Source organism: Numenius arquata, unplaced genomic scaffold (genome assembly GCF_964106895.1).
Source record: "Numenius arquata unplaced genomic scaffold, bNumArq3.hap1.1 HAP1_SCAFFOLD_881, whole genome shotgun sequence".
Lineage (NCBI taxonomy): Eukaryota > Metazoa > Chordata > Aves > Charadriiformes > Scolopacidae > Numenius > Numenius arquata.
In genome coordinates, this window is record NW_027414318.1 from 27,721 (window position 1) to 51,213 (window position 23,493).

General features: G+C 65.4%; 4 protein-coding genes across 4 annotated transcripts; 3 read left to right on the plus strand and 1 right to left on the minus strand.

Moving 5' to 3' along the window:
* Positions 1–227: 227 nt before the first annotated feature.
* Positions 228–3,197, minus strand: LOC141477918 (ciliary microtubule associated protein 1A-like). Its single transcript, XM_074167091.1, has 7 exons — positions 2,763–3,197; positions 2,556–2,681; positions 2,167–2,367; positions 1,857–1,955; positions 1,470–1,591; positions 1,141–1,281; positions 228–573 (listed from the first exon to the last, which is right to left on the minus strand). Exons 1-7 carry the CDS (start codon positions 2,779–2,781, stop codon positions 484–486), a joined length of 798 nt encoding a protein of 265 aa, XP_074023192.1. The 5' UTR covers positions 2,782–3,197; the 3' UTR covers positions 228–483.
* Positions 3,198–10,400: 7,203 nt separating this feature from the next.
* On the plus strand, positions 10,401–15,238 carry DAXX (death domain associated protein). Its single transcript, XM_074167087.1, has 7 exons — positions 10,401–10,460; positions 10,554–10,610; positions 11,569–12,370; positions 12,879–13,325; positions 13,533–14,091; positions 14,441–14,625; positions 15,081–15,238. The coding sequence occupies exons 1-6, from the start codon at positions 10,401–10,403 to the stop codon at positions 14,553–14,555; spliced, it is 2,040 nt and encodes a 679-aa protein (XP_074023188.1). The 3' UTR covers positions 14,556–14,625; positions 15,081–15,238.
* A 1,870-nt stretch (positions 15,239–17,108) lies between these two features.
* ZBTB22 (zinc finger and BTB domain containing 22) lies at positions 17,109–18,906 on the plus strand. The gene is made up of 3 exons (XM_074167088.1): positions 17,109–17,887; positions 17,925–18,507; positions 18,814–18,906. The coding sequence occupies exons 1-3, from the start codon at positions 17,109–17,111 to the stop codon at positions 18,904–18,906; spliced, it is 1,455 nt and encodes a 484-aa protein (XP_074023189.1).
* Positions 18,907–19,869: 963 nt separating this feature from the next.
* On the plus strand, positions 19,870–23,195 carry TAPBP (TAP binding protein). Its single transcript, XM_074167090.1, has 7 exons — positions 19,870–20,071; positions 20,260–20,508; positions 21,068–21,406; positions 21,913–22,251; positions 22,535–22,624; positions 23,009–23,034; positions 23,126–23,195. Exons 1-7 carry the CDS (start codon positions 19,894–19,896, stop codon positions 23,135–23,137), a joined length of 1,233 nt encoding a protein of 410 aa, XP_074023191.1. The 5' UTR covers positions 19,870–19,893; the 3' UTR covers positions 23,138–23,195.
* Positions 23,196–23,493: the final 298 nt, after the last annotated feature.

The following is a 23,493-nucleotide window of genomic DNA, read 5'->3' on the forward strand; positions in this document are numbered from 1 at the left end:
CACGGGAGGCTCCTGAACCAAGGATGGATGGTCGGGAGCCTCTCCTGAGGCTTCCTGTGTAACAGCGAGAGGGGAAATTGTCCCTGGGGAAGCACTTGGTCTTCCTGCTGTGCTAAACCTGGGGGAAAGAATAGATGGGAAAAAATGGGGTCCAAAGTCCAACGCTGCCCGTTGTGAGAAAGGGCTGTGTGCGAGGGGAGGGCGGGAGGGATGGGGAGCGCAGGGCTCCTGCAGAGAACAGATTTTATTCTTCTTAACTAACAGTTAACACTGGAGCGAACAGAACAGCGAACACGGGCGAAACAGCGAATATCTACCGTGTACCGTCAGCAAAGCTGAGGAACAGGGTGGGAAAGGGAAGACTCGGTCAAAGGAGTGAGCTGCTGAGGGCGTGTGAACGGCAGGTCTCGGGGGAGCGGACCCGAATCCGTGGGGTTTTCCCCCGCGGGAGCAGCGGGAGGCGGTGTGTGGGGTCTGGGCTGGTCAGACGGGAGGCGGGATCAGAGGAGCCGTGTAGAGGGAATGCCGGAGCCCGAAGGTGGAAGCGGGGGCCTCGGGCTTGATCAGCGTCACCTGGAAGGGGAAGAGAGAAAAAGCTCTCAGGAGGTGAGCGTGGTGCCTGGCTCTCGGGAAGACCTGCCCTGGGTGGGACACATCCCTCCAGGGTTTCTAGGCGGCCGCGCAAAGGCAGGCTCTTGTGTTTGCCACCAAAGGGGGCGAGATGCCCAGGCCGGCGGGCAGGGCCAGGCCAGGGCTGTGTCTGGCTGCAGGTCCGCAGCCCCTCTGGCACCCGCCGGGCTTTGCTGGAAGCCCCCTGCCCTCCCAGCTGGTCGCCAGGGCGTGAGCAAGGGCCGCTCTGGGGTCTGCTCGTCCCCTCTTTGGTGGGGTGTCCTCCTGAAGAGCGTGTGGCGTGTGAGCGCCCGTCAGCAGGGAACGGCGGAGCCGGGGAAGGGCACAGATGTGTTCCTTGGGCTCCCTGTGCCCGGCTGTGGGCAAGGACGGGGATGAGGCCGCTGTCCTGCGGCCCGTCCCTGCGGAGAGCGGCCGGGGGGTCTGGGGAGCCCCGTGGGGAGGGGGAGAGGCATCGGGGCTGGTGGTGGTGGAGCTCTAGAGGGGGGGTCGGGCGGGGGGCTGCCTTACCCTCCCCACACGGTAGTCTGCTGGCCCCGGCTTCACCGTGCGGTCGCCTCCCGCTCCCGCTTTGCTGGCCATGCTGTAGGTGGGGGACTTTGTCTTGTAGACGTCCACTTCCACTTTGGGGAAGGCGGCCGGCCCGGGCGTCTGTAAGAGAGGGGGGCAACAGGGCAAGCGCTGATGTGTGCCGGGTGCCCGGGCGGGCCAGCCGGCCAGAGAAGCGGTGGCAACAAGGGCAGCTGCTTGGGTCACCAGCAGAGAGCCGGGGGAGCTGTGGCCTGTGGGGCTCTGCTGCTTCAGCGGGGGCCGGGAGAGAGGGGAGGAGAGCAGCTCACCCTGGCGAGGTCCTCGGCGAAGCCGCCGCGCTTCCCCTTGCCCACCATGGAGTAGCAGGGGCTGGCGGTGGTGTAGGTGGTGTTGGGCCCCACCAGCCTGGGCAGGGTGTAGGTGCCCGGACCTGGAGGGGAAGGGTCAGAGGTGTGAGCGCCGCGGGGAGCGGGGCAGGAGGGGTGTCCCTTGCCGGCGTCGGCAGCTCCCAGCCTGAGCTTGGTCCTGGGGTGGGGGCTGTGAGAAGCGGGTGCTCGGGGCCGGAAAGCAGCTTGTGGGGAGAGGGTGGTGTCCCGCTGTGCCGGCTGTCCCCAGGGTCTGGGCGAAGGTGCCCGGCAGATGTTTTGGCGGGGAGAGGCGGCTGGGAGTGCGGGCACGTCCCCCCAGCTCCTCACCTGGCGTCTGGCTTTGTGCCTCCTTGTGCCGGAAAGCCATGGGCTGCTCCGGCGGGCGCTTGAAGATCTGCCTGTTGGCCTTCTCGGTGGCGTAGTCGCCTGGGGCAGGGGAGAAGGGGAGCAAAGCGGTGAAGCTGGGGCTTCCCCTCCAGCCCAAGAGGCCGGCTCAGGAGGAGGCGCTCAGCCCTGTTGGCCCTCTCTCTGGAACCCTCTGGAGCCCAGGCAGGGCGCCGGCTGAGGGCTCCGCAGCCCGGTGGCAGGGGCAGAAGCACGGGGTGGTGCCGGGCAGAGGTGCTGGAGAAATACTCACTGGGCCCAGGGGTGATCTCCGTCTTTATCCTGGGGAGCCCGCAGATGTGCTGTGCGGGAGAGACGTACTTCCCGTTCCTGGTGATCTCGGGTGGCACGAAGTAGCGGGGACCCGGAGAGCAGCTGGTGACCGGTGGCAGTTTGGCCAGTGGGATGCTATAGGCGGGCGCTTTGGTTTTGGTGGGATTGTGAGCCAGGTGCCCTGGGGACAGAAGGCTGTGAGAGGACTCCTGTGGCCGGAGTCCCCCGGAGGCGGTGGCCGTGCTGTGGCCGGAGTCCCCCGGTGGTGGCCATGATGCGGCCGGTGTCCCCTGGAGGCGGTGGCCGTGCTGTGGCCGGTGTCCCCCGGAGGCGGTGGCCCTGCCGTCCCCCTCACTCCATTGCTGTTACCTGTTGTCCCAAGGATGCCGTACTTGGGTCCCGGGCTGGTGAACTGGGCCAGGACGGGACCGCGCGGGCGGTGGGGTCTCCAGGTGCCCACCCAGGGTCCGTTCGTGTCGTTGGTGGCTCCACAGCCTAGGGCAAGAGCGGGAGAGCTGCTGAGGGGCTTCCCCGGCGGCGGCGCGGAGCCCCCCGGGAGGAGCAGCGAGGCTTCACCTTGCTCAGCCGTGGCCATGGGGCTGGTGCGAGGATCAGTGGGTGCTGCAGATCGCGGTCGCGGAGCGGCGAGGGCAGCAGGGAGAGGGTAGCGGAGGATGTGGTGCCGGCTGCCCGGTGTCCCTGGGTAGAGCCTTGGCTCGCCACGGAGACGCACTGTGACGTCACAGCGCGTGTCCCGGTGCTGTTGGGGTCACACAGCAATGGGAAGGGAGGTTTGAACACCTGGAACTTGCATGTGGTGTCTCCTTTTCCAGCTCTCCCTTCGGCTCCCAGTGCTTTTCCCTGGGGAGGGCGAGTCGGGGCTGGTGTTTGTGAGCAGCTGTGGGAAAGTCTCCAGTCACAAAATGATCCGGATCCGATGCGGAGAGCGTAGCGGTGACAAAAAGTACCAAAATGCAGTTTTTGAGAGGAGGGCCTGCCTCGCTCCGCCCCGTGATGACGCCAGCGGTGACAAGCGCTCTGGGAAATGTAGGCGCCCCAGCAAGCACCTGGAGGGCAACTGGGGCTGTGATCTGGGGACCCCGTGTGCGGGTGGTGAATAAAGGAGAGGCGGCAGAATGGAAAGGAGTTACAGCACGGGTGACAAGGAGACACGGGTGGAACTGACCTAGGAAGAAAGTTGCCTGGCGGGGGAGCAAGCCACAAGAAGCAGCCTTTGATGGCGGCAGCAACGCTTTGGTTGAGCGTGCACAATTAGACACTCCTAAGCAAGGATATTCCTTTGGGTTAGTAACCGTTCCAGACGCTACAGTCTCCGGATTGTGGCAGACGACCGGGATGAAAACTCCGAAAGAACCTGTAGGGTTTTGGCCCAAGGCCTTACAAGGTTCCCCCGTGCACGGTAACCCGGCTTCTCCTCTCCTTGTACATCCTTTGTTGACGGCAGGTTCTCGAGGGTTCGTGTCCCGGGTGTCTTCGGCGAATACCTGTGCCGTATCTAGAGGAGAGAGCGCTGGAACGGTGCTGTCGGTGTCGCAAACCCGACATGGAGTCGAAGTCCAACCTGAAAAAGCAGGAGCCGTAGCTCTCGGATGGGTGTGGGCGATGAGCCCGCGTCAGGTTATCACAGCCGGAGTGATACTGGCTGAACAGCACGTGTGTTTCACGGGAAGGAGGTGTCACTGCTGGTGTCCTTCTCGGTCACCAACCCCATGGAAACACTTGGATTTGGTTGGCCTCGACTGCACCTGACTCCTCTGCTTTTTCTGTTGAGGGAAGATGAAGAGCTGCAGACCTGTAGGCAGCTTGTTTTGGTGGTGCATCAAGCCCAGCGGCTGTTGTAGAGCTACACTGCGCTGAGTGACTTTGATATCAATGTCTCATTGCTGTCTTTTCCGAGTCGGTAACGGCCACGTGCCAATGGACATTACAAAATGGACTGACTGTAGCCCGTTTCCTCCCTGGGCACCAGAAAGGCTGCTTCAGCTTTGGCAAGGTGTTGCTTCAAGGTGGCTGATGAACCAGCCAGGCCGGAGCACAACAGTGGACGTTCTCCAGGCCTGGGTGCGCCAAAGGGAACAACCCGCTGGTGGTGCGCGGCTGGCTGAGGGGTTTCATTCCTTGAGAGGAGGAAGGGGACGCCGGATTCAAAGCATTCTTGCTCATGTCCAGCTTCTCCTCCATCATCACCACCAAGTTCCTTTCCTCAGGGCTGCTTTCCAATACCTCATCCCCCAGTCTGTATTTATACCAAGGATTGTTCCTGCCCAGGTGCAGGACCCTGCACTTGCTTTTGTTGAACCTCATGAGGTTCATCTGGGCCCACCTCTCCAGCCTGTCCAGGTCCCCCTTAATGACATCCTGTCCCTCTGGTGTATCAACACCACCACACAGCTTGGTGTCATCTGCAAACTTGCTGATGGTGCTCTCAATCCCTCTATGTCATTGGTAAAAACGTTAAACAGTACCGGTCCCAGCACGGACCCTTGAGGGCCACCGCTTGTCACTGCTCTCCAGCTGGACTTCAAGCCATTGAGTACCACCCTCCAGGTGCAACCATCCAGCCGATTCCTTACCCACTGAACAGTCCACCCATCCAATCCGTATCCCTCCAATTTGGGGAGCAGGATGTTGTGAGGGACTGTGTCAAAGGCCTTACTGAAGTCTAGATAGATCATGTCCATGGGTCGTCCCTTATCTATTGACCTAGTCGCTCTATCATAGAAGGCCACTGGGTCAGTCAGGCGGGACCTGCCCCCAGTAAAGCCATGCTGGCTATCTTGAATCATCTCCGTGGCCTCCGTGTGCCCAAGCATCGGAGGATCTGGCATCCAGAAGGATCTGTTCCATGATCTTCCCAGGCACGGAGGTGAGGCTGCATTTGAAATCCAACAAACAGCAATAAAAGCCACGGTGTTGAGTATTACCTTTTCGTAGCCCCGTTGCAGTTAGCAAATCCAGCCCTCGGACTGAGGCGGATCAGTAAAAGGTTCCCGTGGCCAAACACGAGCCTGTTTTACTGGCGGGATTCCCAAAGAGGAGTAAAAGCCAATTTTCAATTTGAGAAATATTCCCTTTTCCAGTCAGAGCCCACGAAAGGCTGCTCAGCCCTGGGTTCCGTTCCTGACTTCGGCACCGATTCCTCGCTCAGCCCGAGCTCTCCGGGTACTCAAAGGGGAGCGCTATGGGCAGCTGCTGGGGGCTCTCAGTGCCCACAAGGACAACTGGGTGCCCCCTCAAAACCCTCCTGACCTCCCCAACCCCCCCCAGCACCCCTAAATCCTTCCCGATGCCCCTGAATGCCCCCAGCCCCCCCACAAAGCCCCTCACGAACCCCACAAAGCACCCCCAGCCCCCCAGGTTCATCTCAAAGCCTCCTCCAAAGCCCCCCTCCCAAGCCCCCAGCCCCCCCAAGCCCCTAAAAGACCCCTCCCCAACCCTTCAAACCATCCCAAAGCCCCCCCTGCTTCCCCCACATCCCTCCCTTCCCCCCAGGTTCGTATCTCAGCCCCATCAAGAGCTCCCCCAAACTACCCCAAAGCCCCTTACAGACCCCCCCAAGACCCTCCCACAAACCCCCTCAACCACCCATCAGGTCCCCTCCCACAGCCCCCCCTTCCCGATGTTCCCTCTCCCCCTTCATGTTTAGCTCTCAACACCCCAAATCCCCCCAGCAGCCCCCCCCGACCCCCAGGTTTATCTTGGGCCAGGAGATGAAGAATCGCAAGGGGCTCTTTGGGCTGCACATGCAGGTGCCCCTCCCCCCCCCCCCCCGCTGCCCCCCGCTTTCCTATGGGGGTGCACCCTGCCACCCCCCCCCACCCCGCTCACTGACAGCAGGTAAGCGGCCCCGGCCGCCCTCTGCCCAATAGGTAACGTCGGGGGGGGCTCTGGGGGTGCCCAGCCTCCCCCCTGCACTCCCCAGCCTGGGGGTGCCCCCCTCAAAACCCAGGCAGGATACGGAGGGTCTCTTACAGCTTCCCCTCAGGGCAGGACCCGGGGGGGGGGTGTCCCACTGCTGCCTCCTTCCCCCCCCCCCCCCCAAACCAGCAACCCCGATATTTTAGGGATGCCCCTCCTCACCACCCCCAATTTTTACCCCTCCCCAGGCCCCCCCCGGTGGCTCCTACAACTTCCAATGCACTGACACCCCCTGCCCCCCTGGTTTGGGGGGGTTGGGGGAGGCTCTAGTGGGGCTGGGGGGGCTGTAGGAAGATAGGGAGGTTCTGGGGGGGTTGTGGTGGCTGTAGGGGGATTGGGGGGGCTCTGGAGGGGCTGTAGGAGGATTGGCTCTGGGGGTTTGGGGGATTGAGGGGATTTTGGGGGTCTGGGGGGGACTCTGGGGGGCTGTGGCTGTAGGAGGATTGGGAGGGGGTTGGGGGGGCTGGGGAGTTTGGGGGGTTGAGGGAGTTTGGGGGGGGTGTCTGAGGGGGCTGTAGGAGGATTGGGGGGACTCAGGGGGTTTGGGGCCCTGAGGGGGATGATGGGGGGGGGATGGGGAGGGTCGATGGGTACCTCACAGGGACACCCCATTTTGGGCGAGAGCAGCCAAAGAATGAAATTGCGTGATGTTAATGGCTAAACGACCGCCGTCCTCGTTTTTGTAACCGCCATCGGTTGTGCTACAGTAAGAACCACCCAAACGAAGGACAGACGGACTCCGATGGAAACGGAATGACGTGCGGCGGCGAAGGGATGGGAACTGACCTCAGCAGCTGCAACGTCACCGGGAGCCACATCTTCAACCCACAGACTGTGCACTGGAGACATCAGCTGTGAGACAGCCCAGCCCCACACACCCCATCCTCCCACCCCGAGAGAACGTTCCAAAGTCATGGATTCAATGAACTCAATGGACATTTTAGAGCGATGGGCCATGGACCGAGGACATTACATCTGTATGTATATATAGGTACATAAAGATATATATATATGTCAGGGGAAAGAGACAGCACTTAATTGGAAACTCTAAGATCTGGGCATGGCATGGAACGGTACGGAACAAGGGGTGGATGATGTCCTGGTTCCGGCAGGGATAGAGTTAACACCCCCCAGGATCTTGTCTGTGAAACCGCCTTTGTCCCAAACTCACCGGTTTTGCCTTTTTCTTCCAGTTTGGGGCCCTGAGCGAGTGGCCACTGCGGGGCTCCTCATTGCCATCTGAGGCCAAACCGCCGCACCCACCCTAAGTAATTTTAATAGAGATCGTTGTTAATAAACAAAGAGTTAATAAAGGCAAAACTAAGTGGATTGGGACAAAATAGTTAAAGAGATTAAATCAATTACTTATTTTAATTCTGGCAGGTTTGGGTTGGTGCTTGCCTCAGTTCTTCCCATTTTGGCTGGAAACTGACAATATTAAATCATATATTTTTAAAATTCAGGGGGGAGGATGGCAGGGTCGGGGCCCTGATAAAGATATGTCCCTTTTTTTGCCTCAAAACCAAGCGATTTGGGGGTTCTTCTGCAATCACAATTAATGTGTGGTTTATACCCCTCTGGGGTGTGACATTTATTACAATACATTATGCCATCACACACCCCCACCCACCCACCCACCCACCCCCCCGCCGTTAACGAAGGCCCCACAGGCCCCATTTCCCACAAACTGTCACAAACGCCCCCAAACCTCCAGGATTTCTCCTGGATCATGTGCAAAAAAGAGGATACATACGACTAGATGTCTATATAAATCCACCCTAACACATCTGCATTAAATGATGCTTTTGTCCTTTTCTCGGTGCTCCACAGCATCACGTTACACCCAAATTTACTAAATGTGGCAGTTTTTTCAGCTCTATTGCCCATTTGCCTTCATTTTTGCCCCAAATTGAGCCACTTCTCATCCTTCCCCTTGTTTTTCCCAGGGAGTTGAGGGAATTGGGGGAGCCGTTGGCATCAGCTGCACCCGAACCCTCCCGCTGCCCGGGAGGAGCCGAGCTCCTTCCTCTCTTTCTTGGGGAAAACCTGAGGTAGAAGCCATTATTTTTACTCCTATTTAATGATTTATGGTTGGCTTGAAGGCAGTAGCCACCAGCGCCTTCCCGGAGCCCCGAGTTCCCTTGTTTTGCCCAATGTAGTATTAATTATGGCTCGTTACCCCCGGGTTGAGGGTTCTGTACCGGACGCGGGGCTCGGGCTCCTCTCCGCCCCCTCAGCCCTCGGACCCCGCAATGGCGGCCAGGCCGCGCGTGCGCTAACGCGCGGTGACGGCACTGCGCATGCGCCAAAACGCGGGACCGGCACGGAGCCGCAACAACGACACAGCGCATGCACCAACGCGCGATAACGGCAGTTGCGCATGCGCCCGCGCGGCTGAGCCCCTCCCGGCCTCCGTATCGCCGCGCATGCGCTGCGTTCCCCGGCCGCCGCCATCTTCTCGCCCGCCTGCGCGCCTGCGCAGTGCCGCCTCTCCGGCCGCTCACAGCTCCGCGGCGGGGACGGCGCTGATGGACCGGTACCGGGCCTGGCCCGCAGCCGTTTCCGTTTCTTCCTCCTCCTCCTCCTCCTCCTCCTCCTCCTTCCTCCTGGGCTGTGGTGGTGGGGGGGTGGGGCGTGACGTGCTCCCGTGGCGGGAAAATGGCGGCGCTCAGGGTCCGCCGCCGCCGCCCGCTCCCGCTCCCTCGCCGTGCGGCAACATGGCGCCGCCGCCGCGCGGCCCCGGATGAGAGGCGGTGCACTGATTGGCCGCCCCGCCTCCGCCCCGCCCCTCCTTGTACGGTGTCATGGCGGCGCCCGCGCCCCGGACCGACTGGGCCCCACTTCCGGTCCTGCGCAGTGGGCGGCGGCGGCCGGTCGGTGTGGCGGCGCTCGGGCGCCGGAACGGGCCGAGGAGGCGGGTGAGCGGCGGCGGGGGCGGGGCGGGGCGGGGCGAGGGCGGAGCCGCGGCGGGGACTGCGGGGGGGCGACCGGTAGGGGCGGGGGGGGGGGGGGGAGGAGGCCCGGAGCTGGGGCATAACGGGGACACCGGGATGGGGGAGGAAGGGACACCGTGGGGGAGGGAGAATGGGGGGGCGGGGAGGGAGAAGTGGGAGGGGGCGACACCGGGAGGGGACACCTGGAGAAGGGTGGGGAGAACCAGGAGGGGGAGGGGTGGACCGGGAGGGGGACACTGGGAAGGGGGAGGGGTGCGGGGGGTGGGGGAGGGGAGCCGAGGGAGAGCGTTGGGGTGCAGGGGGGGAAGGGGGAGCGTTGGGGGGCGGGGGGATCCCGGCGGTTAGGGCCTGGGGGGCGCAGATTGAATCCCGGGGTGCGGGGCCCGGGAGGGTGGGGGGGGCAGAGTTTGGGGTGTTCGGTGGATATCGGGGTGCAGAGCCCGGGGGAACAGGGGTTTTGGGGTGCGGGGAAGGGGGGAGGGCAGAGCCCGAGGTGCAGAGCAAATATCGGGGTGCAGGCCCTCAGGGAGAGGGTGAATGTTGGGGTGCAGAGCCCGGGGGGTGAGGGCTGTGGGGAGCAGGTGAATTTTGGGGTGCAGGGCCCCAGGGAGAAGGGGGTTTGGGGTGCAGGTGAGTGTTGGGGATGCAGAGCCCGGGGTGCACTGCGAATATCGGGGTGCAGGGCCTCAGAGAGAAGGTGAATTTTGGGGTGCAGAGCCCGGGGGGTGAGGGAGTTTTGGGGTGCAGAGTACAGGGGGATGAGGGCTGTGGGGAGCAGGTTAATTTTGGGGTGCAGTCTGTGGGGATGGGGACCAGGGAGGCTGGGGAATACTGGGGGGCAGAGCCCAGGGTGCATAGCAAATATTGGGGTGCAGAGCCCGGGGGAACAGGGGGTTTGGGGTGCAGGGGAATATTGGGGTGCAGAGCCCGGGGTGCACTGTGAATATCAGGGTGCAGAGCCTCGGGGAGAGGGTGAATTTTGGGGTGCAGAGCCTGGGGGGAGGGGACAGGGGGTGTGGAGGAGTCGGGGGGTGCAGAGTTTGGGGTACACAGCAGATATGGGGGTGCAGGGCCTAAGGGGGGTTGGGGGTGTGGGGTGTGGGGGGATTTTGGGGTGCAGAACCCTGGGTGCCCTCCAAATATCGGGGTGCAGAGGCTTGGGGGGGGGAGACCAGGGGGAAGCAGAGGGGTTTTGGGGTGTGCCTTCGGGGGGGATTTGGGGTGCGGGGGGGGGGTTGGGGTGCTGACTCCCTTCTCTCCCCCAGGACCCCCCTGCCCCCACCCTGGGATGTGCCCGCAGCCCTGACCCCTCCCCCCGGCCATGGCGGCCCCCCCAGCCGACGGCGTCATCGTGCTGGATGACGAGGATGAGGGAGTCCCTGTGCGCCCCCCCACCCCTCCCGGCCCCTCTGCGGCCCCCCCTGACCCCCCCCAGCCCAATGGAGCCCCCCCAGGCAGCCCTGCCCCCCCCCAGAGTGGGGGGAAAGGGGGGGGCGGCTACAAGGCGGAGAATGAGCGGCTCTTCGGGGAGGTGAGATGGGGTGTCCCCCCCAGGGTGTCCCCTCCCTGCGGTGTCACCCCCCTGGTGCCACCCTCACCCCTGTCTGGGGGGGAGGTCCCCAATATGGGTCCTGCTTCCCTCATCCCCCTTGGGAGGGGGGTTGGGGTGGGGCGGTGGGGACATCCTTCAGGGAGGGACATCCTTGGGGACATCTGTCTCAGTGTCACCTCTGTGTCCATGTATCCCCCCCACCATCACCTCCGTGTCTCTGTCCCCCGTTGGTGTCCCCATGTCTTGGTGTCACCCAGGAGTCTCTGTGTCACCTCAGGGTCTTTGTCCCCTGCTGTCATCTCTGTGGCACCCCATGTCTCCATGTCATCTCCCATCCCCAGGCCACCTCTTGTCTCTCTGTCACCTCATCCCTCCGTGTCACCTCGGTGTCTGTCGGCCCTCAGCAGTTCCGTGTCACCTCGGTGTCTCCATGTCACATCGCTGTCTCTGTCCTTCTCTCCATGTCTTTGTGTCACCTTCGTGTCCCCGTCCCTCTTCCATCATCTCTGTGTCCCCGCCATCGTATCATGTCCCCCTTGGGTGTCTAGTCCTTCTCCATCATCTCCTTGTCCCCCTTGGGTGTCCCTATCCCCCTCCATCATCCGTCTGTTCCCCCTCCATCACCTCTGTGTCCCTCCTCCAGATGTCCCCGTGTCACCTTGGGGTCTCCATCCCCTCCCTGTCACCCCCTTGGTGTTCCCATGCCATCTCAGGGTCTCCATCCCCCTGGATGTCTCTGTCCCCCCTCCATCATCTCTTTATGTTCTCCTTGGGTGTCTCCATCCCCCCCCCGCACTACCCCCCTCTTGGTGCCACCTCAGGGTCTCCATCTCCCCTTGGGTGTCTCTGTCCCCTCTCCGTCCCCTCCCTGTTCACCCAGATGTCCCCATGTCACCTCAGGGTTTCCATCCCCCCTGACCCCTGTCTCCCCCCGTAGTTCCTGGAGCTCTGCACCCCCCTGACAGAGGAGCACCCTGAGGTCATTCCCTTCCTCTTGGGGCGTCACCAAAAGGCCACCCCCGAGTTCCTGTCCTCGGCCGAGCTCCGCAACGTCCTGAGCCGCTGCCTGGGCCGCGTCCGTGCCCGTCCCAACAAGGTCTACGTCTACATCAATGAGCTCTGCACCCTCCTCAAGGCCCACACCCTGCGCCGCAAGCTGGCCCCCGTCCCCGTTCCCGCCGTCCCCACCACCGCTTCCCCATCCCCGACGCCGCCCGATGCCACCCCTGCGCCCCCCGCCGCCTCCCCGGGGGGCTCCAAGCGCCAGATCCGATATCTGGAGAACCTGCTACGCGTCTACACGGGGGAGATCCGGCGGCTGCAGGAGCGGGAGCTGGACCTGGCCGAGCTGGACAGCGAGGACTCGCCGTATCTGCAGGAGAGCCGCCTCAAGAGGAGGATGATGAGGATCTTCGAGCGGCTCTGCCAGCTCAAGCGCTGCAGCAGCCTGACGGGGCGCGTCATCGAGCAGCGCATCCCCTACCGCGGCACCCGCTACCCCGAGGTCAACCGCCGCATCGAGCGCTTCATCAACCGCCCCGAGGCCTTCCCTGACTACACCGACATCCTCAAGGTCATCCAGAAGGCCAGCGCCCGCCACAGCCTGGGCCTGGCCCGGCGGCAAATGGAGAGCATGGCCCAGGATGCCTTCCGGGAGGTGGGCAACCGCCTGCAGGAGCGGCGCCACCTCGACCTCGTCTACAACTTCGGCAGCCACCTGACTGACCAGTATCGGCCCGGTGAGGGACAGGGGAGGTCCTGGAGGGACAGGGGAGATCATGGAGGGGTGGCGGAGCTGAAGAAATGGGTGGTGGAGCTCCTGGAGGGGCGGCGGAGCTCCTGGAGGGGTGGTGGAGCTCCTGGAGGGGTGATAGAGCTGAACAAGTGGGCCATGGAGTCCATGGAGAGGGGTGGTGGAGCTCCTGGAGGGGTGATGGACCTGAACAAATGGGTGGTGGAGCTCCTGGAGGGATGGTGGAGCTCCTGGAGGTGTGATAGAGCTGAACAAGTGGGCCATGGAGCTCATGGAGAGGGGTGGTGGAGGTCCTGGAGGGGTGATGGAGCTGAACGAATGGGTGGTGGAACTCATGGAGAGAGACTCCGCCACAGAGATCCTGGAGATGTGTGGAGCTTGTAGAGGGGTGGTGAGCTCCTGGAGGGTGCTGGAACTTAGAGGCCGGATCAGGAGGGGTTTGTGGTGGCATCACCCCCCTGGCCCTCCCCCCGACCCTCCCCTGCTGCCTGCAGGGACGGACCCGGCCCTGGTGGACCCCGAACTGGCCAAACGGCTGCGGAAGAACCGGACAGTGGCCCTGACGCGGCTGGACAGTGTCATCTCCCACTATGCCCAGCTGCAGGACGAGAGCGAGGAGGAAGAGCGCGGGCGCAAGCGAGCGGCCCGGCAGCAGGGACCCCCCTCGCACACCCCTGGGGGTCCCCCAACACCTCCCCCAGCCCCCGCCCAGGTGAGGGGGGATGGGGACGGGGACGGGGATGAGGACAACCTCCCCCTGAAACCCTGCCTCCAACAGGAGAGCGCGGGGAAGGAGGAGGAAGAGGAGGAGGAGGAGGAGGAAGAGTCGGAGGAGGAGGACTCAGAGGAGGAAGAAGAAGAGGAAGAAGATGAGTCTGAGGAGGCTGAGGGCAACCAGGGCAAAGTTGAGGAGGAGGAAGAGGAGGAACGTGGCGATGAAGGTAACGAGGCGGCCACCACGCCGGGTGGGTAGTGCCCGGCGGGGACACGGGGAGCCCCCTAAAGTTCCCCCCCATACATCCCCCCCAGGTGACACCAGTTGGGGATGTCACACACCCCCCCAAACTGCTGCCGTATATCCCCCCCTCCAGGTGACACTGGTTGGGGATGTCACCCCCTTAAACCCCCCCCATTGTGTCCCCCCCCAGGTGACACTGGTTCGGGCCAGCAGAGCCCCCGACGCTGCTCGTCCCCAGCCAAGGACGAGGGGGTGACGGTGACCCCGCAGGAGGAGGAGGAGGCGGGGGGGGAGGTGAGGAAGCGCCCCCCCAGCTGGAGCCCCCCCCCCGAGCTCTTCGTGCTGGAGATTGAGCCCCTGCCCCTGGAACCCGGCGAGACCCCCCCGGCCTCCCCATGTCCCCCCCCTGCCCCTGGAGGCTCTGAGGCCATCCCTAAAGCCGCCCCCCCTTCGCCACAGCCCTCCCACGCCCCCACACCGCCAGCCCCCACCTCCCCGGGGGCCGTATCCCCCTGGACGGCCCCCCCGGAGCCGGGCTTGGGCGAGGGGGGCCACTGCCCGCTCTGGATTCGAACCCCCCAAAAAGGGAAACGCCCCCCCCCCGCCAGCCCCCAGCCCCTGGAAAATGGGGAGGGGGAGGACAGTGGCGACGTGGGGGGGGGCATGGCCATCAGCTCCACCAGCTTTAACGGCGGCACCGAGCCCCCACCCTGCAAGCGGAGCCGGCTGGACCTGCCCCCCGGAGCCAGGTGGGGAGGCTGGGGAGGGTCTGGGGGGTCCCTGGGGGGGTGGTCTGTGCGTCCCAGGGGTCCCAGAAGGGGCCTGGGGGTCCCAGGCAGGGTCCGGGGGGAGGAGGTCTGGGGTTCCTGGGGGGGGTGTGTCTTGTGGGTTCAGGGGGGGTCCAGGGGAGGGTCTGGGTGGTGCCAGGCTGGGTCCCGGGGGGGGATCTTGGGGGTAACGGAGTCCGGGGGGGGTAGTGGGAGTCTGGGGGGGGTAGTGGGGTCTGAGGGGGGGGTGTCGGGGCTGGGGAGGGGGGGGTAGAATGGGGTCCAGGGGGGTATCAGTGCCCGGGGGGGGGTAACGGTGTTGCCCCCCCAGCCCCTGCATTGAGGTGCACAGTGTGGGCTCGGAGGAGGAGGAGGAGGGGGGGGGGTCCCGGGGCGCTGCCCCCCCCCCAGCAGAGCCCCCCCCCCCCCGACTCCACTCGGGGTGACTCCCCCGGGAGGGACCTGGTGAGCAGCTCCCAGGGCAGCCCCCGCCCTTGGCCCCTTAAGGCCTGCAAGGTAAGGCGGGGCCCTGGGGGGGTCGGGGGGGCCCTGTCCTGTCCTATCTGGGGCGGGGGGGGGCAGGAGGGGTCCCTGTCCTGGGGGGCCCTGTCCTACTTGGGGGGGGGGTCATACACCTGTGCTGTCCTGGGGGTCACTGTCCTGCTGGGGGAGGGAGTGTGGGGGGGCCCTGTCCTGCTGGGGGGACTGCTGCCGGTCCTTGTCCTGGTCCAGGGGGGTGTCCCTGTGCTGTCATGGGGGGGGGTGTCCCTAAAGTGCCCCCTTGGAGGCGGGGGGTGTCCCTTGTCCTGTATGGGGGCTCCTGGGGGTCCCTGCCCCTGGGGGGGTCCCATCCCAACAGGGTCCCCCAGCCCAGAGGGGTGGTGGGAGGGACGGGGACCCCTGGGGGATACGGACAGGACCTTCCCGGGGGGGGGGGGGACACCCCTGCTGACCCCCCCGCCACCCTCCAGACCAGCGTGGCGACGCAGTGCGACCCGGAGGAGATCATCGTGCTCTCGGACTCGGACTAGCCCCGCCCCTTTTTGGACTGACCCCGCCCCCTTTTCGGACTGGCCCCGCCCACCCCGGTCTAGCCCCGCTCCCGCCCAATAAAGCTCCGTTTTCTTACTGCGCCGCCGCCGCGGTCCCTTTAACAGCGCCGGCCCCGCCCTTCTATCGCGTGGGCGGGGCCTCACGGGCGTTGGCGGCGCCTGCGCGCTGTGACGCGGCGGTGGGTGGGCGTGGCCGGGCGGGCTTAAAGGGGCCGCGGCGGCCGGGGGGGGGGTCTGGGGGGAGGAGGGGGCGGCTGCGGCCGTTTTAAGGCGGGCGGGGGCGGGGCGGGGCTGCGGGGGGGGCGGTGGGGGAGCGCCAAGATGGCGGCGGCGGCGCCCTGAGCCCCCGAGCGCGGGTGAGCGGGGGGGCGGGGCGGGGGCGGGGCCGGCGGGGGGGTGGGGGGGGTATAGGGGCTATGGGGGGGGCGGGGGGCTGGGGTATAGGGGGGCGAGGGGCTATGGGGAGGCTATAGGGGCCGGGGGTGTAGGGGCTGGGGGAGGTACGGTGCTGGGGCTATAGGGCCTATGGGGGTATAGGAGCTATGGGGGGGGGTATCGGGACCGGGGAGGCGTATAGGAGATCCTATAGGGGTCAGGCTCTAGGGGCTATAGGGGGGCTGTGTAAAGGCCGGGGGTATAGAGGATATGGGAGGCTGTGCAGGGGCCTGGGCTGTGAGGGCTGGGGCTATAGGGGAGTCTCTAGGGGGTGTAGAGGGGCTGGGGCTATAGGGAGGGGCCGTATAGGGACTGTAGGGGTGTGGAAGGCTAGAGGGGCGGGGGACGTGGGGGTGTATTGGGGCCAGGGCTCCAGAAGCTATAGGGGTTGGGACTGCAGGGGGTGTGGTGTCTATAGGGGCTGGGGGCACATAGGGGGCTGGGCTGTAGGGGCATATAGGGACTGGGGCTATAGGAGACTGTGGGGTCTGTAGGGGCTGGAGTGACTGGGGAGTCAGGTGGGGTTATAGGGGATGTATGGGCTATATAGGGTGGCCATAGGATAAGAGTGGGGCTATAGCATAAGTGTGGGGCTATAGGTAAGTGTGGGGCTATAGGGGCTGCACTACAGGATAAGTGTGGGGCTATAGGAGCTGCGCTATAGCATAAGTGTGGGGCTATAGGAGCTGCGCTATAGCATAAGTGTGGGGCTATAGGTAAGTGTGGGGCTATAGGGGCTGCACTACAGGATAAGTGTGGGGCTATAGGAGCTGCGCTATAGCATAAGTGTGGGGCTGTAGGTAAGTGTGGGGCTATAGGAGCTGCGCTATAGCATAAGTGTGGGGCTATAGGAGCTGCGCTATAGCATAAGTGTGGGGCTATAGGGGCTGCACTACAGGATAAGTGTGGGGCTATAGGAGCTGCGCTATAGCATAAGTGTGGGGCTATAGGGGCTGCGCTATAGCATAAGTGTGGGGCTGTAGGTAAGTGTGGGGCTATAGGGGCTGTGCTATAGCATAAGTGTGGGGCTATAGGGGCCAGGGGGAGCTGAGCCAGGACCTGGGCCGAGTTCTGGGGGGGTTAGAGATGATTTGGGTGACAAGTTGGAACAGAGTGAAGGGATTTGGTGACCGTTTGGGACAAAATTAAAGGGATTTGGTGAAGACCTGGGGCAGAATTAAGGCTTTTTGGTGACAATTTGGGGCAGAGTTCAGGGAGTTTGGCCTCCAGATTGGGGCAGAATTAAGGTTTTTTGGTGACTGTTTTGGGGTGGAATTAAAGGGGATTAGTTGATAATTTGGGGCAGGTAAAGAGCTTTTGGTGACCAAGTTGAGGTGGATTTGTGGGGTTTGGTGACCAGGTTGGGGCCAAGTTGAGGGGTTTTGGTGACAGGGCAGATTAAAGAGCTTTCAGTCAAGATTTGGGGTGGAATTGAAGGGTATAGGTGCTGGGGGCTGGGTCCCCCCCCCTCTAACCGCCCTCTCCCCAGGACGTCGCCGCCGGGGCAGCGCCATGGAGGCCTCGTGCGGCGGCGGCAACGATGGCGGCCTGGTCCACATCGACTTCCCGGAGATCACCAGCGCTTTGTTGGCCAACCTCAACCGGCAGCGGGTGGAGGGGAAGCTCTGCGACATCTCCATCCACGTGCAGGGCCGTGTCTTCCGCGCCCACCGCGCCGTCCTGGCCGCCTCCTCCCCCTACTTCCACGACCAGGTCCTGCTGAAGAACATGACCTCCATCGTCCTGCCCAACGTCATGGACCCTGGCGCCTTTGAGACCGTCCTGGGCTCGGCCTACACCGGCCGCCTCTCCATGGCCCCTGAGGAGATCGTCAACTTCCTGACGGTGGGGAGCGTCCTCCAGATGTGGCACATCGTGGACAAGTGCACCGAGCTCCTCAAGGAAGGCCGGGCCGCCCCGGTGGCCCCGGGACCTTCCTCTTCCTCCTCCACCACCTCCTCCTCCTCCTCCTCCTCCTCCTCCTTGCGTGCCCACTCCAGTCGCACCAGTGACAACCAGTCCCCCAGCAGCAGCAACTACTTCAGCCCCCGTGAGGTGGCCGAGGGGGCTGAGCCCCCCAAGTACGCACCCCAAGGCGTCCCCGAGGAGGTAGGGAAGGGGGGGCCGGGGGAGCTGCTGGAGGGGGAGGAAGGCAGCGAGGAAGGGGACAGTGCCCGGCGGCCCCTCTATGTCCAGCCCAGCATCGTCCCGCAGAAGCAGTGGGTCTACGTCAAGCAGGAGTGGCTGCAGGAGGACCTGGTACTCACCTGCGAGGAGGACGAGGACCCGGTGGAAGGACCCGCCCGGGGGAACGAGGGACCCCCCCGCGCCCCCCCCCCCTCCCGCCGCCCCCCGGCCCCTGGCCCCCAAGCTGGAGGAGCAGGTGAACTTCTGCGAGTCCTCTGAGGATTTCCCCTCGCCCTACGAGGGCTTGGAAGAGGCGGGGGGTGGCGGCGGCCCCGGGCCCTTCCCGCCGCGCTCCCTCCTGCCCATGGACATGCAGGGCAACCAGATCCTGGTCTTCCCCCCGCAAGCCCCGGTGGAACACGGTGCCGTCCAGCTGGCGGCGGCGGCGGCCGACGGCAACAAGATCTTCATGTGCCACTGCGGCAAGGCCTTCTCCCACAAGAGCATGCGGGACCGGCACGTCAACATGCACCTCAACCTGCGGCCCTTCGACTGCCCCGTCTGCAACAAGAAGTTCAAGATGAAGCACCACCTCACCGAGCACATGAAGACCCACACGGGCCTCAAGCCCTACCAGTGCGAGGTCTGCGCCAAGAAGTTCATGTGGCGCGACAGCTTCATGCGCCACAAGGGCCACTGCGAGCGGCGGCACCGCTTGGCCGGGGTCCTGTCCGCCCCCCCCGGCCTCCCCGGGCTGCCCAAGAAGGAGCCCCCCCCCATCATGGCGGGGGCAGGAGGAGGAGGAGGAGGAGGAGGAGGAGGAGGAGGAGGAGGAGGAGAAGGGGACTGGGGGACGTTACGGGAGGCCCCGGCCGGGGGGTCACCACGGGGGGAGCTGGGCTTCACCGGGGGGAAGATGTGATGGGGCAGGGGGGGGAGATGGTGGAGGAGGAGGGGCTGGGGGGGGGGGGCTAGTGACCCAGGTCCTGTTGCACCCGGAAGCCTGGGTCCGTGTCCCCCCAGCCCCCCCACGCCACCTGGGACCCGCCCCGCCCAAAGACACGTCCCCTGCCGTGTCCCCCTCCCCAAGGACGCCAGGGTCCCCCAGGTCCCATCTCCCCCGGACGCCTGGGCCCCCCCGGGCGGTGCCCCCCCCGTGTCGGTGTTGCTGTGTGTGTGTTAACGACCGGCGCTGAGCTGGGAACCGATCCCCTCACCCCCCCCCCGACCCCGGGGCCGCCCCGACGCCTGGGTGCCCCCCCCCCCCGGGTGAGGGCCGGGGGGGTCCGTGTCGCTCCTTCCCCCCCTTTTGTAATTTGAGTCGATTCGTGGCTTTTTTTAACGTCGATAAATATTGACCGGTGCGCGCGGCTCGGCCTCCTGGGGGCGTGGTCAGGGCGAGGGGGCGTGGTCAGGGCGAGGGGGCGTGGTCAGGGCGAGGGGGCGGGCGCGGGAAAGAGAAAGCGAAAGGGCCGATGGCGGCGGCGCTGGGGCTGGTGTTGGGTGAGAGCGGGGACCCCCAACCCCGGGACCCCTCCCCCCCCCCCAGCCCGGAACGCCCCCCCCCCCCCGCAACCCCGGGTTTTCCCGCCCCGGGACCCCCAACCCCGCCACCCCCGTCACCTTGGGACACCCCAGCGTTCCCCCAGCCCTGGGACCCCCAGCCCCATCCCCTACATGGGACCCCCACACCGGCACCCCTCCGGTAACCCCCACCCCGGGACCCCGCACCCTGGGCCCCTCGGAACTCCCTACGTGGGATCCCCCCCCACCCTGGGGTCCCCTGGGACACCCAACCCCAGGACCCACCCCCCCCACACACACACCTGGATCCCATGGGACCCCCCCCACCCTGGGACACCCCAACATACCCCAGCCTGGGGCTCCCCCGCCCTGGGACCCGCCCAGAATCCCCTATTTGGGACACCCCTCCACCCAGTTCACCCCCCCCGGGAACCCCCATCATGGGACTCCTCTCCCCCCCCGCCGTCCACTGGGCACCCCTGGGACCCCCCCAACATCCGCCACCCTGAGACCCCCCCTCCGGCCTCCCCCGTTCAGGCTCCTCATCCACCCCCAACCCACCGCGACCCTCCTTGGGGACCCCCCGGTGCCCCCCCTGACGCCGCTGCTCCCGCAGGGCTCTGCCTGTTGGGGTGGGGGGCAGCGGATGTGGAGCCCCCCCCACCCTCCCCTGCGCTGCCCTGCACCCTGCTGGGGCAGGGGGGGCCCGGGGGGGGCCCTGAGCCAGCGCCCGGCCCTGCTGCGCCTGGGGGGTGGCCCTGCGCCCCCCCCGAACCCCGACACTCCCCACGGGCTGGGCCCTGACGTCACCTTTGATGTCACCGGTAAGTCCCCGGGGTTTCCCCAATCCGTGTGGCCGCAGGGTACCACTCCCGCCCCCCCAAAGGTCATTGTCACCTCCCCCTGTGTCACCCACGGTCCCCCCTGGGACATTCAGGGGTCATCCCCCCAAGTCCCCCCGGGGTCACTGTCACACCCTGGAGTCTCTGTCACCCCTTTCCTCTCCCCACAGACGCTTGGGGTGCCCTCGCTGGGGTGTGGGGCCCCCCCTGGACACCCCCCAAGTGTGAGCTGAGCCCCACGGTGCCGGTGCTCACCCCCCCGCCCTGGGCCCCCGCCCTGAGCCCTGACGCCCGCAGCCCCCCCGGCCTGGGGGGGCCCTGGTGGGTGGCGTCGCTGGGGACCCCCCGCTACGGTGTCACCGCGCTGCTGCAGGGACAGCCCCCCCCAGCCACCGCCACTGCAGCCACTGCTGTCACCGGTAAGGGGGGGGTCCATGTGGCCCCTCGTGTCCCCCACATGTCCTCATGGTTCCTGCGGTCCCCATGTGCCCCCGTGTATTGCCAGGTCCACCACCATGTCCTCTGGGTCCCCACCTGTGTCCTGAGGTCCCTGTGTCCCCCCATGTCCCCTGCAGTCTCTATGTCCCCCAATGTCCCCAGTGTCCCCACACCCCCTGCCTCTCTGTGTCCCCCTGTCCCCCCCATCCCCCTTATTCCCTGAATCCCCCCATGTCCTCACACCCCTACAGTCCCTGGTGTCTCCTGCACCCCCATGTCCCCAGTGTCCCCATGTCCCCGCACCCCCACAGTCCCCGGTGTCCCCAGCCTCCTGTCCCCTCCATGTCCCCCCATGTCCCCTGCATCCCCCAGTGTTCCCTGTGTCCCCTGCACCCCCCTGTCCCTCTCATGTCCCCTGCATTCCTCCATGGTCCTTGTCCCCCCACAGCCCCACAGTCCCCGGTGTCCCCTGCCCCCCTTATGTCCCCCCCACAATCCCCAAGTCCCCACACTCCCGTGTCCCCTGTGTCCCTGCAGCAGCTCTCTCCATCTTCACCCTCACCCCGGAGCTGAGGGGGTCCCCGGGGGCCCCCCTGGACCTTCACTGCGCCTTTGCCGCCCCCCCTGGCCCCTTCGCCCTGGAATGGCGGCACCAGCACCGCGGCGCCGGCCGCCGCCTCCTCACCTACGACTCGGCCACCGCTCGCGTCCCCACGGCCACCCCCGGCGTCCAGCTCCTGCTGGGGACGTCGGCGGGGGGTGCCAGAGAGGTGACACTGCGCCTGGCCCCCCTGGCCGTCGCCCACGAGGGGACCTACATCTGCTCCGTCTTCCTGCCCCATGGCCAGGCTCAGACGCTCCTGCGCGTCCGTGTCCTCGGTCAGTGCCCGCCCCCCGGGGCCGTACGGCCCCTATGGGACCAGGGGTGGGAGCCCAGGGGGTCCCTGGGGGGGTACCTGGTATAGGCACCCCCAGTGCCCATACAAGGAAGAGGACCGGGCTGGGGGGGTTATATGGGGGATTGGATGGATAGGACTGGGCCATATGGACCATTCCGGACCGGTCCCTAATCCTATATGGACCCCATGGGGGGGTGACTGGGCACCAGCATCCCCCCGTGTCTGTGTGTAGGAATAGACTGGGCTGGGGGTGTTATACTGGGATCAGACCTATAGGACTGGCCCATATGGGGTGTATCGGACTGGTCCCTAATCTCCTATGGACCTCATGGGGCTGGATCGGGCGCTATGGGGCATCCCAGCCCCATTTCCCCCCCCCCCCCTAGTCCCCACAGGTCCCTAGGGGCTGTGCCCCCTGGTCCGTAGGGGCTGCATGGCCTGGGACATACAGGATGTGGACCAGTGTGTCCCCCCCCTGTCCCCCAGCGCCCCCCAAGGTGACGCTGCGCCCCACACCGCTGGTGGTGGCCCCCGGGGCGGTGGCCGAGCTGCGCTGCGATACCTCAGGCTACTTCCCCCTGGACGTGGAGGTGCAGTGGCAGCGCCGGGCCAGCGCCTCGGGGCCACCGCTGGCCCTTCGGGACACCGTGGCCCAGACCTGGACCTCGGGCCACCGCCAAGGCCCCGATGGCACCTTCAGCCGCAGCAGCGGAGCTCGCCTGGTCCCCGCACGTCCCCACCACCATGGGGACATCTACACTTGCCTGGTGACCCACGCTGCGCTGGCCACCCCACGGCGCGTCCACGTCCGGCTGGAGGTGGCCGGTGAGTGGGGAAAGACGGGGGGGGACATTGCGGTGCTGACGGATGCTGGGCTTGGGGACACCAAGGGACACTGTGGACATGGTTGGAAGGTGTAAGGGACACCAGGCGTATGGTTGGGGACACCAAGGGGTGCCAGGACTGGGGCTGGGGACATCAAGGGCCACCAGAACAAGGGTTGGGGACACTGAGGGATGCCAGGACTGGAGCTGGGGACACCAGGACCAGGGTTGGGGACACCAAGGGCCAGTGGCTGTGGTGGCTGAGGTGTCCCCTGTCCTTGCAGGCGCGGAGGGGCCAGGCCTGGAGGATGTGGTGGGGCTCTGCCTGGTGGCCTTCGTCCTCTGTGGGCTCTGGCGCTGGCTGAGCCCCACCTGTGAGTAGTGTCCCCACCTGCCCCGTGTCCCCAGCTGTCCCCATTCCCATGTCCCCTGTGTCCCCCAACCTCTTGTCCCCATGTCCCCCCTTATCTCCATGTTCTCTCATGTGTCCCCATGTCTCCCCAATGTCCCCACATCCTCCCGTGTTCCCCCTTGTCCCCGAGCCCTCCCCTTGTCCTAACATCCCACCCGTGTCCCCCATGTCCTCAATGTCTCCCCGTGTCCCCACATCCTCCCTTGTCTCCACCGTGTCCCCCCTTGTCCCCAAGCCCTCCCCTTGTCCCCACATCCCACCTGTGTCCCCCACATCCCCCCACATCCTCCCATGTGCCCCTGTGTCCCCGATGGCAGCAGCCCCCTGACCCTCTTCTCTCCCACAGCCCCACACCCTGACCAGGATCCCAAGGTAACGTCCCTGTCCCTGTCCCCATCCCCGTGGGGCACCGGCCCCGGATGTCCCCAAGTGTCCCCAACCTCACGTGTCCCCTCCCCAGCAGAAGAGGGCGTGACCCCGACGATGGAGCCCGATGACCTTGCGCCAAATAAACTTGTTTTTTTTTTTTCCCCAAAAAGTGGTGATGGTGTTTCTGTGTCCCCACGTGTCCCTCATGTCCCCCACATCCCCCATGTCCCCCACATCCCCCGTGTCCCCCCTCCCCCCCCGCAGAGGTGACGGTTCCCCATCGGAAGCCACTCCCCTCCTGCGGTTTCCTGCTGGCCGGGGGAGGGGGGGGGCGGGGCGGTGCCGGGGGGAGCTGGGGACACGGGGGGGACCGGGGGGACCTCGCTCCGCTCCCGCCCGATCCAGCGCCGGGTCTTGGCGGCGGCCCCGCCCCCCCCCCCCCCCGCGCCCATAGCGCCCCCT

Excerpts from the sequence above, each read along its gene's own strand:
- DAXX (XM_074167087.1), top strand. The coding sequence starts at position 10,401 with ATGGCGGCCCCCCCAGCCGACGGCGTCATCGTGCTGGATGACGAGGAT. Across the intron at positions 10,611-11,568 it reads ATGAGCGGCTCTTCGGGGAG|TTCCTGGAGCTCTGCACCCC; the intron begins GTGAGATGGGGT and ends CTCCCCCCGTAG. Across the intron at positions 13,326-13,532 it reads GGAGGAACGTGGCGATGAAG|GTGACACTGGTTCGGGCCAG; the intron begins GTAACGAGGCGG and ends GTCCCCCCCCAG.
- ZBTB22 (XM_074167088.1), top strand. The coding sequence starts at position 17,109 with ATGGAGGCCTCGTGCGGCGGCGGCAACGATGGCGGCCTGGTCCACATC. Across the intron at positions 17,888-17,924 it reads GAGGAGGACGAGGACCCGGT|GCCCCCCCCCCCTCCCGCCG; the intron begins GGAAGGACCCGC and ends GGACCCCCCCGC. Across the intron at positions 18,508-18,813 it reads AGGAGCCCCCCCCCATCATG|GACGCCAGGGTCCCCCAGGT; the intron begins GCGGGGGCAGGA and ends CCCCTCCCCAAG.
- LOC141477918 (XM_074167091.1), bottom strand. Across the intron at positions 2,368-2,555 it reads CGGCATCCTTGGGACAACAG|GGCACCTGGCTCACAATCCC; the intron begins GTAACAGCAATG and ends TTCTGTCCCCAG. Across the intron at positions 1,956-2,166 it reads GGAGATCACCCCTGGGCCCA|GCGACTACGCCACCGAGAAG; the intron begins GTGAGTATTTCT and ends CCCCTGCCCCAG.
- TAPBP (XM_074167090.1), top strand. The coding sequence starts at position 19,894 with ATGTGGAGCCCCCCCCACCCTCCCCTGCGCTGCCCTGCACCCTGCTGG. Across the intron at positions 20,509-21,067 it reads TGCAGCCACTGCTGTCACCG|CTCTCTCCATCTTCACCCTC; the intron begins GTAAGGGGGGGG and ends TCCCTGCAGCAG. Across the intron at positions 22,252-22,534 it reads CGTCCGGCTGGAGGTGGCCG|GCGCGGAGGGGCCAGGCCTG; the intron begins GTGAGTGGGGAA and ends CTGTCCTTGCAG.